The sequence below is a fragment of the Scyliorhinus canicula genome, chromosome 1, assembly GCF_902713615.1.
Source record: "Scyliorhinus canicula chromosome 1, sScyCan1.1, whole genome shotgun sequence".
NCBI classification, from domain to species: domain Eukaryota; kingdom Metazoa; phylum Chordata; class Chondrichthyes; order Carcharhiniformes; family Scyliorhinidae; genus Scyliorhinus; species Scyliorhinus canicula.
Genome location: NC_052146.1, coordinates 182,139,324 through 182,153,330, shown reverse-complemented (window position 1 = coordinate 182,153,330; position 14,007 = coordinate 182,139,324). Strand labels below are relative to the sequence as shown.

Genomic DNA, 14,007 nt, shown 5'->3' with positions numbered 1-14,007 from the left:
CTTTGTAAATTCTTGAGAATATTTCAGGGTAAAATAGAACACCTTTAAAGTTCATAAATTGCAGAAAAGTCCCTGTCTCGTTTTAAAGTTGAATAGCTAAACGTTAGGACAGTGAAGTCTTTTCCCTATAACACTGTGGTTGTTGCAAACCAATATTGTGCCAAGTAGTTAATCATATTTCAGTGACAGGTAAATGTCATTTGTCTCATGACAAGATCATAAAAGGAGCAGGATTAGACCATTTGGCCCATCAAGCCTGTTCCACCATTCAATACGATCATGGCTAATTTGTTGTGCCCTTAATTTCACTTTCCAGCCTGTCCCAATACCTTTGATTCATTGATCAAAATTCAGCGTTGAATATATTCAATGACCCAGCTCCACTGCTCTCGGGGAAAGAGAATTGCAACAATGTATAACCCTCGGGAACGACATTTCTCCTCATCTCGTGTCCTAAATGAGAGTTGCCTTATTTTCAAACTGTACCCCCTGGTTCTACATTCCCCCATGAGGACAAACATGCTCTCAACATCTACCGTATCAAGTCCCCTCAGAATTTTATGTTTCAATGAGATCACCTCTCATTCTTCTAAACTCCAAACCCAAGTGCCTCAACCTTTCTTCACAAGACATTCCCTTCATCTCAAGAATCCCAAAGGTAAAAGTGCAAACCAAACAGTTCTACTCCTTCAGTTGCACCGAGCGCTGGGAAATCCGAGGTTTTTCTACTTACAGCCCTGACTGTTGGTTAATGTCTGCTCCCTTCTGCACCAGAACCGGGACCACCTCATGATGGTGATTCATAACGGCCACAGTTAAGGCTGGTCTGTCGTCATTGTTGCTACAGTTTGGATCCGCTCCCTGGAGGTGGTCACAAATGCAGAGAGCACAATTTTTAAAAATGAGCTTACAAAAAAATACCAGTAGTTTTATGTAGAATCTGATGTGTTGGACAGGCTGGGTCGATGTGGACTGCACTTGATGCAGTGTAGCGAGAGACAGACTTCCAACACTTGATGAGATGCAACACGATTTTATTTAAGATCTAAAATATTATACATGTTCAATGTGGGTTGACACTATGCTGACTTGACTGGAGACCTGATACTAGCCTGACCAGACTTACTAGCTACCACATGGTGTTTGTACTGGCTAGCTCACGAACTCTGATTGTCTCAGAGGCTGGATCCCGAGAGAGCGGGAAAACTGGTGCCCTCTGGCTTTATAGTGGTCGTGTCCTGTCTGGTGATTGGCTGCACTGTTCTGTGTGCTCACTGGTCATCCTGTGTGTCAATCATTGCCTGTCTGCACTCCATTATATACTTAGATGTATATTATGACAGAATCAAACAGCACAAAAGAGCCATTTGACTCAGTATGACATGCCTATACTGGCCCTTAGAAAAATTTGCTCAATTTCACCATAGGCCTGCAATTTTTTTTATTTTCTAATTTATTTTGAAAGTTACCATTGAATCTGCTTCCACCATCTGTTAGGCAGTGCATTCAAGATCATTACAATTTGGTGCATAAAATGATCATCTCTGGCACCAATGATATTAAATCGGTCTCCTTTGGTTACTCTGCTAGCACCTGCTATTGTATGGAGCAATTCAGCATTTGCATTGATCAAATGGTACTGGAATTAGTAACTTACTTCATCAAGCAATTGCTGTATCTCTGAGACTCTCCCCAAGCCAGTTGGTCCCACTTCCTTCAGTAATTGTCTGTCATTGAGCTGCAGGAAGAGAGCAATTCCACCAGGTAGTTCATTCAGCATTCACCACAAGTCCCAAGTGCAGGAATGATAGCATGGGGATTATGTTACTGGATTAGTAATCCAGAGATCTGGACTAATAACCCAGAGTTGTGAATTTAAATTCAGTTAGTTAAATAAACCCGGAATAAAATGCGACGTAGTTTTGGTGTTTATCAAACTATCGGATTGTCGTAATAATCCAACTGGTTCACTAATACCTCTTAGGAAGCAAATCTGCCGACCTTACCCATTCTGGCCTTTTTATGACTTCATGGTCTAGCTAACCACCACAAATAAAATGTTTAACAAGAAAAAAACTGGACAGACTATTTTGCATCAATGCAGATTTGACAAAGGTATACTCTGCAAAGTCTTCACGAGAAAATAGTGGAAGTCTCTACCAAAGGGAATGGTTGAACAGAATAGTATAGATTTATGGGGAAGCTGGACAAGAATCTAAGGTAGAAGGGAATAGCTAGCTTTAATAGTAGATTTAGTTGAGGAAGCTTGGTGGAATATAAACGCTGGCATGGACTGGTTGGGCCGAATGTCAATTTCTGTGCCGTAAATCCTATATAATTGGAGCTTTGTGACAAAATTAGAACTGTCTTACATAGCCTGATGTAGCTAAGGACGCGATTCTCCGGCCCCGTTGTGTTCTCGCTCAAGTGTAACAAGGCCGGTGAATAGCGGGAGAGGTCAAACAAGAGATCCACACCGGTCGTCAAACAGTTTGCGATGCAACCGGCCTGCTCCCATAGGAGAAATCGGGATCTCGTCTTAGCGAGGCAAGAAACCAATTATCACCACTTAAAGCTCCATTTCCATACAATCAACGAGAGCGACTCTATATCCAACAGCCTCCCGTCATTCAGCGGCCTCCCCAGCAAGTGCTCACGCCGGTGCCGATTAGTACTCCTTTTCGCACCAAGGTGTGTGTATCTGCGCTGGTCGGGAGGGGTGGGAATGACAGCTGTGCCGTGACCACGGCGGCATCCTCGGAGCTGTCCTCTGAGGTGTTCTCGTCGGAGTCAGGAGAGGGGGGCTGCCCAGGATGAGCCGGTGCCGTCGGCTGGAGGACCTGCGGGAGAATGGACATGTGGTCAGTGGGAGGGATGGGTCAGTCCGTAAGGCAACAACTCACGTTTGACAGGTCTCCTGGGTAGAATTTGGTGGTTCCTCACCTCTGCGGCTTCCGCCAGCCTCCGCGTGGCCGATTGATTTGTCCTCGGCCACATCAGTCACCTCCAGGGCCCGCTCCTCGAAAGAGGTGAGGATTTTATGTCTGGCACCCCGCCAGGCCCTCTCCCGCCAATTGTGCTTTAAGAAGTGGGACATGCTACCGCTTTCCCTGGCGGGCAGGGTGCAGTCCGTAAAGATGACGGTCCTCCCCAGGTTCTTGTTTGTCTTCCAGTGCCTTCCCATCCTCATCCCCAAGTCCTTTCTCAAGTGGGTAATTATTACGGGATTTGTGTGGGCAAATAAGATCCTGCGTGTTAAAAGACTGTTCTTGGAGCGCAGTCGGGGGGGGGGGGGGGGGGGGGGGGGGGGGTTGGTGCTGCCGAACGTTTGCAGCTATTACTGGGCAGCGAATGTATCCATGATTCGAAAATGGGTAGTGGAGGGAGAGGGGGCGGCATGGAAGTGGTTGGAAGCGGCGTCTTGTAAAGATACTAGCTTGGGGGCACTGATAACGGCGCCGTTGCCGTTTCCGCCAACGTGGTATACCACGAGCCCGGTGGTGGCGGCAACATTGAGGATCTGGGGGCAGTGGCGACGGAACAGGGGGAAGGTAGGAGCTTCAGTCTGGGCCCCGATATGGAATAATCACAGATTCATTCCCGGTAGAAAAGACAGGGGTTCCTAAGTTGGCACAGGGCGGGTATCAAAAGGTTGTGGGACTTGTTCATTGATGGGACTTTTGCTAGTCTGGGGGCGCTGGAGGAGAAATTTGGGCTACCCCTGGGGAACACCTTTAGGTACATGCAGGCTCGGCCGTTCATGAAAAAGCAGGTGGGGGAATTCCCACTGCTGCCTGCCCGGAGGATACAGGACAGGGTGGTCTCGGGTGTGTGGGTAGGGGATGGCAAGGTATCGCAAATATATCAGGAGCTGCAGGAGGCGGAGGATGCCTCGGTGGAAGAGCTGAAGGGCAAGTGGGAGGAGGGCCTGTGGGCTGATGCCGTTGCCAGGGACAATTCCTCCTCCTCTTGTGCCAGGATTTGCCTGATTCAGTTTAAGGTGGCACACCGGGCGCATATGACAGTGGCGAGAATGAGTAAGTTCTTTGGGGTGGAGGACATGTGTGTGAGGTGCTCAGGGAGCCCAGCAAACCATGTCCATATGTTCTGGGCATGCCCGGCACCTACAGGATTTTGGAAAGGCTATGTCCAAGGTCTTGGACACTCGGGTAAAACCGAGCTGGGGATAGCGATATTTGGGGTATCAGACGATCCGGGAGTGCAGGAGTCGAAAGAGGCCGGGGTTCTGGCCTTTGCCTCCTTGGTAGCCCGGAGAAGGCTCTTGTTAATGTGGAGGAACGCGAAACCCCCAAGCGTAGAGGCTTGGGCCAATGATATGGCGGGATTTCTCAAGTTAGAGAGGATAAAGTTTGCCTTGCGAGGGTCCTTGCAGGGGTTCTCCATGCAGTGGCAACCATTCCTTGACTTTCTTGCGGAACGTTAGGTGGAGGTCAGCAGCAGCAGCAGCAGCAGCAGCAGCAGACCCGGGGGGGGGGGGGGGGGGGGGGGGGGGGGGGGTGGCTTGGGCGGTGGATGTATTTCATTTGTAAAGGGCAAATATTCCCACCTTATTTTGTTAAAGGATTAAACTGTTAAATGGTTAAGTTGTTTTCTGTTTTACTGTTATGTTTTCTTTTTGTTGTTTTTCTTTTTGTAGTGGCTTGTAAAAATTATTGAAATTTTTTTGAATAAAACAAATTTAAAAAAAAACATTGAATAGCGTTGTCGGCCTCACTGGGCTGAGCGCCGGAGAGCTCGTGGCAATTCCCGCTCGCTATCACACTTAGAAATTTGTCTGGAGAATTGCACCCTAAAACTCTGCATGACTATCAGCCAGGTGACTAGTATGTCCTTTCTCTCTGGTAAGACAGTTCCACCAAAGGTGGTGACCTAGTGGTAGACAGTCGGGAGGGAGGAACTGGAAGTCCTCAATGTTAATTTTGAACCCCATGAAATCTCATGACACCATGTCAATCATGGGTTGTAGTGCTGAAGACTAATGTTCCAGGATTAACCGTGCTTCTAGCCAAACTGCTCCAGGATAGTTACAAGATGAAAAATTGCTCAGGTAGGTCCTATCAACAAAATGTGGGATAAATCCAATCTATCCAATACACTCTACTCAACCAACATCATCAAGGTGATGAAAGGTGTTGTTTATACTGCTATCAAGTAGCATTTACTCATCAATAACCTGCTCATCAATACTCAGTTTGGGTTCCACCAGAGTCACTCAGCTCCAGACCTCATTATAGCCTTAGTCCAAACATGGACAGCGAGCTGAATTCCAGAGTTGAGGTGGGGAGACAGCGACTACCCTTGATGCCAAGGCAGCATTTTTTTTTCATTATAAAAATTTAGAGTGCCCAATACATTTTTTCCAATTAAGGGGCAATTTAGCGTGTCCAATCCACCTACCCTGCACATTTTGGGTTGTGGGGGCCATACCCACGCAAACACGGGGAGAATGTGCAAACTCCACACAGACAGCGACCCAGAGCCGGGATCGAACCTGGGACCTCGGTGCCGTGAGGCCACAGTGTTAACCCACTGCTCCACTGTGCTGCCACCCCCCCCCCCCTCCCCCAAGGCAGTATTTGACCAAGCGAGGCACCAAGGAGTCCTAGCAAAAACTGAAGTTAATGAATGTGAAATCTCTCCACTTGGCAAAGTCAAACTTAGCCAAAAGAAAGGTGGTTGTGGTTGCAAGACGCCAGTCATCTTAGCCCAAGTACATAGCTGCAAGAGTTCCTCAGGGTAGTGTCATACGACTTATCATCTTCAGCTGCTCCATCAATGACCCTTACCTTAATTATAAGGTCAGAACAGAATGTTAAAGTCCAACAGGTGTGTTTCAAACACTAGCTTTCGGAGCACTGCTCCTTCCTCAGGTGAATCACCCGGGGAGGGGGAGGGGGGAGGACGGCCAGGGTTCCAATCGGGGGCGGGGGGGGGGGGGGGGGGGGGGGAAAGAGAACCTCCAGGACGGCCAGGGTTCCAATCGGGGGCCACCTATTGGCTGGCGCTGGGGGCCTACATTGTTGGAACCTGCCCGCTCTGTAGGTCCGCCATGCTCGCGCATGCGCGGACCCACGGCAGGAAATGCAGGGCCCCGTATCGGCAGCCGGAGCTGCGAGGAGCACTCCGGGACCCTGCTCGCCCCCTGCAAAACGGAGAGCCACTCTGGACTTTCTCCAGGAAAGTCCAGAGTGATTCGTGCCCGTTTTCTCGCGGGCGTGAGGACAAAGCCCCATTTTCAGAGAATTCCGCCCACCATCTTTCAGCTGAGTTGCTAAATAAAGGTCAGCCCATTTAGGTAGAGCCAAAAATTCCATTGTACTGTCCAGTTGGCGTTTCTGACTCTACCAATGGTGGCAGCCGTTTATCCGCTTCATTGGAGAAAATTAAGCTGTCAGCAGATACAAGGGGTGGGGGGGAGCGGGGGGGGGGGGGGGGGGGGGGGGGGGGGGGGGGGGGGGGGGGGGTGTTGGGGGGCGGGGGGATAGTTGAGGCGGGATCAGTGAGTGGAGGAGGGGGACTGGGGAACAGTGGGTGTAAGCCATGTTGCCTGGGTGTGGTTGTTGGTTGGGCAGGGGACAGGGGGGGTGTTATTTACTTTGTTATGTTTGCTTTTGAAGTTGTTGTTAAAAAATTACAAATACCAAATACCTTAATAAAATGTTTTTTAAAAATCTCTCCCCCACCCCCCAAAAGGGTGGCAAGCACGATCATTGCCAGGGGACCGATGCCAACTCACCCATGTGGCCCAGTGGAGGTCATTGATCTTCTTGCTGCACTAAGTGGCGGTCCTCCTGGTGACACTCCCCGAGCTGACGGCCCCTGCCACTGTCTCCCAGGTTGTACTGGCTGCCCTGTAGCTGACCCTCCGGGAGAACAGGATGTCCTGTCTTGACTCCACCGATTCCATTAGTCTGGCTATGTCGGCACCGCTGAATCGTGGAGCTGGTCTCCTTGCTGGCACTGCTGGATGCTGTCTGCAGGATCGATTTAAGTGCTGCTCCCCCTTGTTAGCGGGAGCTGCCGAGCAAGAATCACCCAGCGGTACTGTCACTTGCAGAATGAAGCCCATTGGACTCCATTAAGTGGTCTAATTAATGTTAGATACCGGTGACCAAATTTGGTTAGATCGTGCCCTTAGTCTCTCAAACAGTGATTTTCACCTAGTTTTTAGGAGTTGTAAAAGAAACTGCAAGCTAGTTAGCAGAAACTGCCTGTCAGGACCAGTTAACCATCAATCAGCTGAAAGTGGTTGCTGAATAGATGTTGATTACCGTGAGCAGGAAGCTGAGTTAGCAGTTGTAACTGAGTGAGTCATAAGCTCTATCGAAGTAAATAGTATTTTCTACTACACAAGGCGATCACAGCTAAGTGCAGAATTGACAAAATGCAAAAGTCAGGGATTTGCTGAAGTGGGGATTTGGTGCAGAAGGTGGTGCTGCTTTTTATTATTTTTTTAACCTGCAGTAGCTGGTGCTTTTCTTTTAGGTCCCATTTCTGTTAAGTTAACTAATTATCCAACAAATAGAGGCATGGCAATGCATCTCAGTCCCATAGGTGGCACACCCGAGTAGAAACTCAAGAACACTTCTACAGTCCTGGACGGTGGGCGGCAGGGTGGTACAGTGGTTAGCACTGCTGTCTCACAGCGCGAGGGACCTGGGTTCAATTCCGGCCTTGGGCGACTGTCGGTGTGGAGTTTGCACTTTCTCCCAATGTCTTTGTGGGTTTCCTCCGGGTGCTCCCGGTTTCCTCCCACAGTTCAAAGATGTGCAGATTAGGTGGATTGTTCATGCAAAATTGCCCCTTCGTGACCGAGGATGTGTAGGTTCGGTGGGGTTGCTGGAATAGAGTGGGGGAGTGAGCCCAGATGGGGTACTCTTTCGGAGGGTGGGCGCAGACTCAATGGGCCGATTGGCCTCCTTCTGCGCTGTAGGGATTCTATGGACAAACACGTGCAGCAAGTATTGCCAGCTGCAGGAGCTTAGGACCAGCTGGCATTCACTGCAGTGCATCCATGAGGCTTACAGCTCTGTGTGTAACATGTTTTTAGAGATGGTCAGCCTCAACTTAAGAGTGTGCAGGCAGAGAGGGACTGAATGACCTCCAGGCAGACCAGGAGGGCAAATCAGGTAGTGCAAGAGTCCCCTGAATGCATTAGGTTCTCCAACTATATTCAGTTATAAAGGATGGTAAGGGTGATGATTCCCCTGGGGAACACAGTCAGACAAAAGTCCGTAACACAATGAATGGTTTGGTTGCATATGAGAGCAGGAGGGAAATCAGGAAAGCAATAACGATCGAAGATACCCTAACTACAGAATTTTCTGTATCTGCTGACCTGATTCCAGGATGCTATGCTGCCTCCTTGATATCAGGGAGTTTGAGGTGCAAGGGTGAACTGCAGAGATTGTGGCCCAAATCAGTACCAATGACATAGGGAGAAAGAGGTATGTGATACCAAGTATGACCTCAAATTTCTCTCAGTGCTGCATGATTGTGGGTATAGAATTAAGGGGATAGAACAGATGAATGCATGGCTGGAGAGATAGTGCAGGAGGGGAGATGTCCTGGAGGGGGTCAAATACAGAATCTATTTGGTTAGAGCTAAGAAATAACAGGGGTGCCATTACACTCCTTCCTACTGGGTATATTCTTTAGGCAACCAACTGGTGGAAATACACACAGGTACAAATTAGCAAGAAAATTACAGAGTGGTGCTAAAACTATAGAGTAGCAATAGAGAAAGTCTCAATGATCCTAATACAGACTGGGATAGTATTTGTGTAAACGGCAGCGAGAGGGAAGAGGGTCTAAACAAGTGTATTCAGGAGTTTTATTTTGGATCAGAATGTTACTGGCCCAATGAGGAAGGAGGCATTTCTGGATCTGGTTCTGGGAAGGAGATTGGTTCAGTGTCAGAAAGGAAACATTCAGAGAACAATGATCACAGTATCATAAGGTTCAGATTAGTTGTCGAAAAGGTCTAGATTGCCGGCAAAACTATAACTGAACATTGGACTGCCTTTCAAGAGTCAAGGAGCATTTTCCCACTGGGGATAAAGGTAGGGCAACCTAAGCCAGAGCTCTATAGATGACAAAGAGAAAGAGAAAAAGTAAGGTGCAGCAGTAAAAGTTTGTGCATTACATGGGTTGGGTTGATAACAAAAGTAAAAAACCAAGCTAAAGTTAGAAAGCTCACAGTTGAAGTGAACAAAAGAATAAGAGGGACAAAGATGGAGTATGAGAAGAGGTGGGCAGCTAACTTTTAAGTGAATCCAAAAGTCAACTCTCCACATAAAAATAGTAAAAGTGTAGTATTAGGACAAATGAGGCAAATTGAGGATCAAAAAGGAAACATACATATGTGTGGAGGCAAAGGGAAAGGCTGAGGTACTAAATGCTTTTCATTGGCTTTACAATGGAAGTCAGAATGAAAGAGGAGGCATCTAAGGTAGTCGATGCTTTAAAAATTGCTACAGAGGATGCATTAGAACATTTGGCTGTACTTAAAAGTCACCAGGACCAGATGGGACGCATCCAAAAATGCCGAGGGAAGTAAAGGTAGGAAATGCAGAGGTACCTGCCATAATCTTCTGATCCTCTTTCGATGCATGGGCGGTACTAGAGGACTGGAGAATTGAAAATGTTACAATCATAGAGGAACATCTGACTTGGGAGGCCCTTCAAACCTGCTCCATAAAACTATAGAATTTTTACAGTGCAGAAGGAGGCCATTCAGCCCATCAAGTCTGCACCGACCCTCTGAAAGAGCACCCTACCTAAGCCCGCTCCCCTATCCTATCCCAGCAGCCCATAACCACACCTAACCTGCACACCTTTTGGACACCAAGGAGCAATTTAGCATGGCCAGTCCACCTAACCTGCACATCTTTGGACTCCACCATTCAATAAGACCATGACTGATCTGGCTGTGGTTTTAATTTTTCCTCCCATCTGCTTTTACATCTGCTTCCCATACCCCTTCTTTAAAAAGGTTATAAGGATAAATCCAGAAACTACAGGTCAGCTACTTTAACTTTAGTAGTGGGAAAGCTTTTTGAAAAGATAATCTATGAAAAAATTAACAGTCACTTGGATGTATAGATTAATTAAAGAAATCCAGAATGGATTTGTAAAAGGCAAATGTTCATCTAACTTGATTGAGTTTTTTGAGGAGGTAAAATAGACATTTAAGTGGTTGATGTGGTGTATACGGATTTCCAAAAGACATTTGATAAAGTGCCACATGAAAGGCTTGCTAACAAAGTTGAAGCCTATAGCATAAAAGGGACAGTGGCAGCATGGATAGGAAGTTTGCTGAGCTACAGAGAAGCAGAGAATAGTGATGAATGGTTGTTTTTCAGACTGGTGGAAGGTATACTGTGGTGTTGATACCCAGTCCGCTACTTTTCTTGATATATATTTATATGCTAAACTCGGGGGTGTAGGGGAAAATTTCAAAATTTGCAGATGACACAAAACTTAAAAGCATAATGAAATGTGGGGAAGATAGTGATAGCCTTAAAGAGGACAACGATGGAATGGGCAGGCACATGTCAGATGACATTTTTCTTTTTGAAAAGCATTTTATTGGAGGCATTTTCAAATATATACGTAAGAAAGAAGAAAAACACAGGGCAGCACGGTGGCCTAGTGGTTAGCACAGCTGCCTCACGGCGCCGAGGTCCCAGGTTCGATCCCGGCTCTGGGTCACTGTCCGTGTGGAGTTTGCACATTCTCCCTGTGTCTGCGTGGGCTTCGCCCCCACAACCCAAAAATGTGCAGAGTAGGTGGATTGGCCGTGCTAAATTGCCCCTTAATTGGGAAAAAATAATTGGGTAATCTAAATTTAAAAAAAAGAAAAACACAAAAAAAACAACCGCCGCAGCAGCAAACAGCCAAAACATCCTTGCACGCCAACAATACTACCCCCCCCCCCCCCCCCCCCCCCCCCCCACCAACCTCGGGGCACCTGCTCCATTTTTTAACTTTGAACCCAGTCCAACAGAAATAAGAACCCCGCTGTTATAATCTGCCTGCTTACCATTGGCTGGGGACTAATGACAATCCCACAACCCTGTGGGAGTATGAGTTTCCCCAATGAGGGGGCCGGAGAAATCATTAGCAGACTCCCTGCATAAATAGAGCTGGCCAGTTTGGAACCAGAGAGAGAGAGAGAGGAGTGAGCAGCAAGGGAAGTTGCTGCTGCTGTTGTATATATATGTTATTGTAAATAAATGTTATTTCTTTGTATCTTGAAAACTCGTGCTGGATTCTTCGTGGCCCTCACAAAACTGGCGACGAGGATGGGATTCGAACCCACGTGTGCAAAGTACAATGGATTAGCAGGTGTGACCAAAATGAAAATGTTGACCTGGAGTTATGTCTGGTGGCCAGGCCTTGACACCGACATTGAGAACGTGGCCCAAAACTGCTCCATTTGCCAGGAGCATCAGAAGCTTCTGTCAGCCGCGCCCCTACATCACTGGGAATGGCCAGGACGGCCTTGGGCGCGCTTGCATGCGGATTTCGCCGGCCCTTTTCAAGGACCCATGTTCCTTCTATTAATTGACGCCCAGTCTAAATGGCTAGAGGTGCATAAGATGGTAGGCACAACGTCCTGCGCAACAATCGAGAAGATGCGTTTGTCTTTCAGTACGCATGGCCTCCCCGAGGTGCTGGTCACGGACAACGGCATTCCGTTCACAAGTGAGGAGTTTGCGAGGTTCATGAAGATGAACGGCATACGCATATCCGCACTGCCCCTTACCACCTGGCTTCAAATGGGTTGGCGGAGCACACAGTGCAGACATTCAAACGAGGCCTAAAGAAGCAGTCTTCCGGGTCGATGGACACGAGACTGGCTCGTTTCTTGTTTTCATATAGGACCACCCCCCCCCCCCCCCCCCCCCCCCCCCAACGCGGTGACTGGGGTAGCTCCCACAGAACTCCTAATGGGCCGGAGACTTTGCACCCGCCTTAGCATGGTTTTCCCGGATATTGCCGCAAAAGTACGGCGCACACAAGAACGGCAGGGACATGGTTTTTTTCGGCATTGGCCAATTCGGCAGTTTACGCCCTGTGACCCAGTGTTCGTTCGGAATTTTGCTGGTGGTGCCCAGTGGGTCCCTGGCGTAATCTTTCACCAAACGGGCCGTATCTCTTACCAGGTGCAAGCCCAGGGTCGGCTCCAGCGCAAACATGTAGACCATGTTTGGTCCAGAAGACTATCCCTTCCAAAGATTCCCCGCCCCAGGAGCTCATTTCTACAGCCACAGAGACCAGACACAATGGAAAGTATTCCTCACAATCTTCCTCTGGTGCCTCACTCAAAGCCTGCGCAGGTCGTGACAGAATCGCGTGGAGATAAAGACACCGAGATGACGGAGGCAGCAGACTCTGACTCCGAGATGGAGACACCAGACACCTCAGAGGGGGAATCCTCGGCCCGTGGATGTACAACCATTACGCCGTTCATCACGGAAGCGCCAGTCTCCAACTCATTACACGCCGCCCGATTCAGCGCCTTGTGCAAATGTTGTGCGGCCTGCGGCAAAACGAGTCCGACGCCCTCCTTCGCCAGGATCTTCGGTGGATTCCTTGGACTTTGGGGGGGGGGGAGGGATGTTATATAACCTGCCTGCTTACCATTGGCTGGGGACTAATGACAATCCCACTATGAGCTTCCCCAATGAGGGGGCCGGAGAAATCATTAGCAGACTCCCTGTATAAATAGAGCTGGCCAGTTTGGAACCAGAAAGAGGGAGTGAGCAGCAAGGGAAGTTGCTGCTGCTGTTGTATATATATGTTATTGTAAATAAATGTTATTTCTTTGTATCCTGAAAACTCGTGCTGGATTCTTCGTGGCCCTCACAAAACCCCCCCCATTGACGACTTAATACTCCTCAAAGAAGTTAATGAACAGCTTCCACCTCAAGGTAGACCCCATCTCAATATCCCTGATGCAGAACTTGATTTTCTCTAAGTGCAGGAACTCTGTCAAATTGCTCACCCATACTCCTGCGCTTGTCGGCTCAAAGTCCCGGCAACAAAACAAAATCCATCTCCGGGCTATCAGGGAGGCAAAGGCCAACACATCTGCCTCTCTCTCCACCTGCATTCCCGGATCCTCCAACACCTCCAGACTTGGAGCTACCGTTAACTCCAAAATCTTCAACATTATACCTGCAAATCCCATTCAAAACCCCCTCAACCTTGGATATGCCCAGAACATATGACCATGGTTCGCCGCCTTCCTCGCACACCACCTATACCTATCCCCCACCCCTGGAAATAACCAACTCATCCTGGACACCGCCATGTTGTGGGGCCTGTGTACTACTTTAAACTGGATCAGACTTAGTCTTGCACATGACGAGGATGCATTAACCCTCTGCAAAGTCTCACTCCATAGTCCAGACCCCAAACGAGCTCCTCCTCCCACTTATGCCTAACTTCCTCACCGGGGCACTTTCTCTCTTCAACACCTCCCATATATATCCTCGACCTTTCTCTTTCCTATTTCCTCCTTGGACACGAGTTGTCCTGCAACACCGGGGGTAACAGCATTGGGAATGAAGGCACTTCCTTCCTCGTGAAGTCCTTAACTTGCAGATACTTGAATCCATTCCGCTTCAGCAAGTGAAGTGCCCTCTTCAGCTCCTCCAGGTCTGCAAACTTCCCTCTGACAAATAAATCCCTAAAGTATTCTGTCCCAAACTGCCACCACCCCCAGAACCTCGCATCCAACCCCGGCAGGATAAACCTATGATTGTCGCAAATCGTTGCCCACTGGGACATGCCCTCCCTTCCAAAATGCTGCTGGCGCTGGTTCCACACCCTCAAAGGTGATACCACCACCGGGCTTGTGGAGTACCTGGCCGGCGAGAACGAACAAGTTGCCAGCAATAGTGCACTCAAACTAATACCTTTACACGAGGCTGACTCCATCTGGCCCCACACCGACCGCTCCCTAACCCTAATCCT

At 48.5% G+C, this 14,007-nt stretch overlaps 1 protein-coding gene across 6 annotated transcripts in view; it reads right to left on the bottom strand.

Moving 5' to 3' along the window:
- The window catches only part of dzank1 (double zinc ribbon and ankyrin repeat domains 1), a 257,165-nt gene that overhangs the window by 83,343 nt on the left and 159,815 nt on the right, over window positions 1-14,007 (bottom strand). For all 6 annotated transcript variants that reach the window (XM_038803759.1, XM_038803787.1, XM_038803778.1 and 3 more), the window contains 2 exons: window positions 1,658-1,738; window positions 734-861 (listed from right to left, as the gene is read on the bottom strand). In XM_038803759.1, the coding sequence (XP_038659687.1) occupies window positions 734-861; window positions 1,658-1,738 (209 nt within the window). The remainder of the gene's footprint in view (window positions 1-733; window positions 862-1,657; window positions 1,739-14,007) is intronic.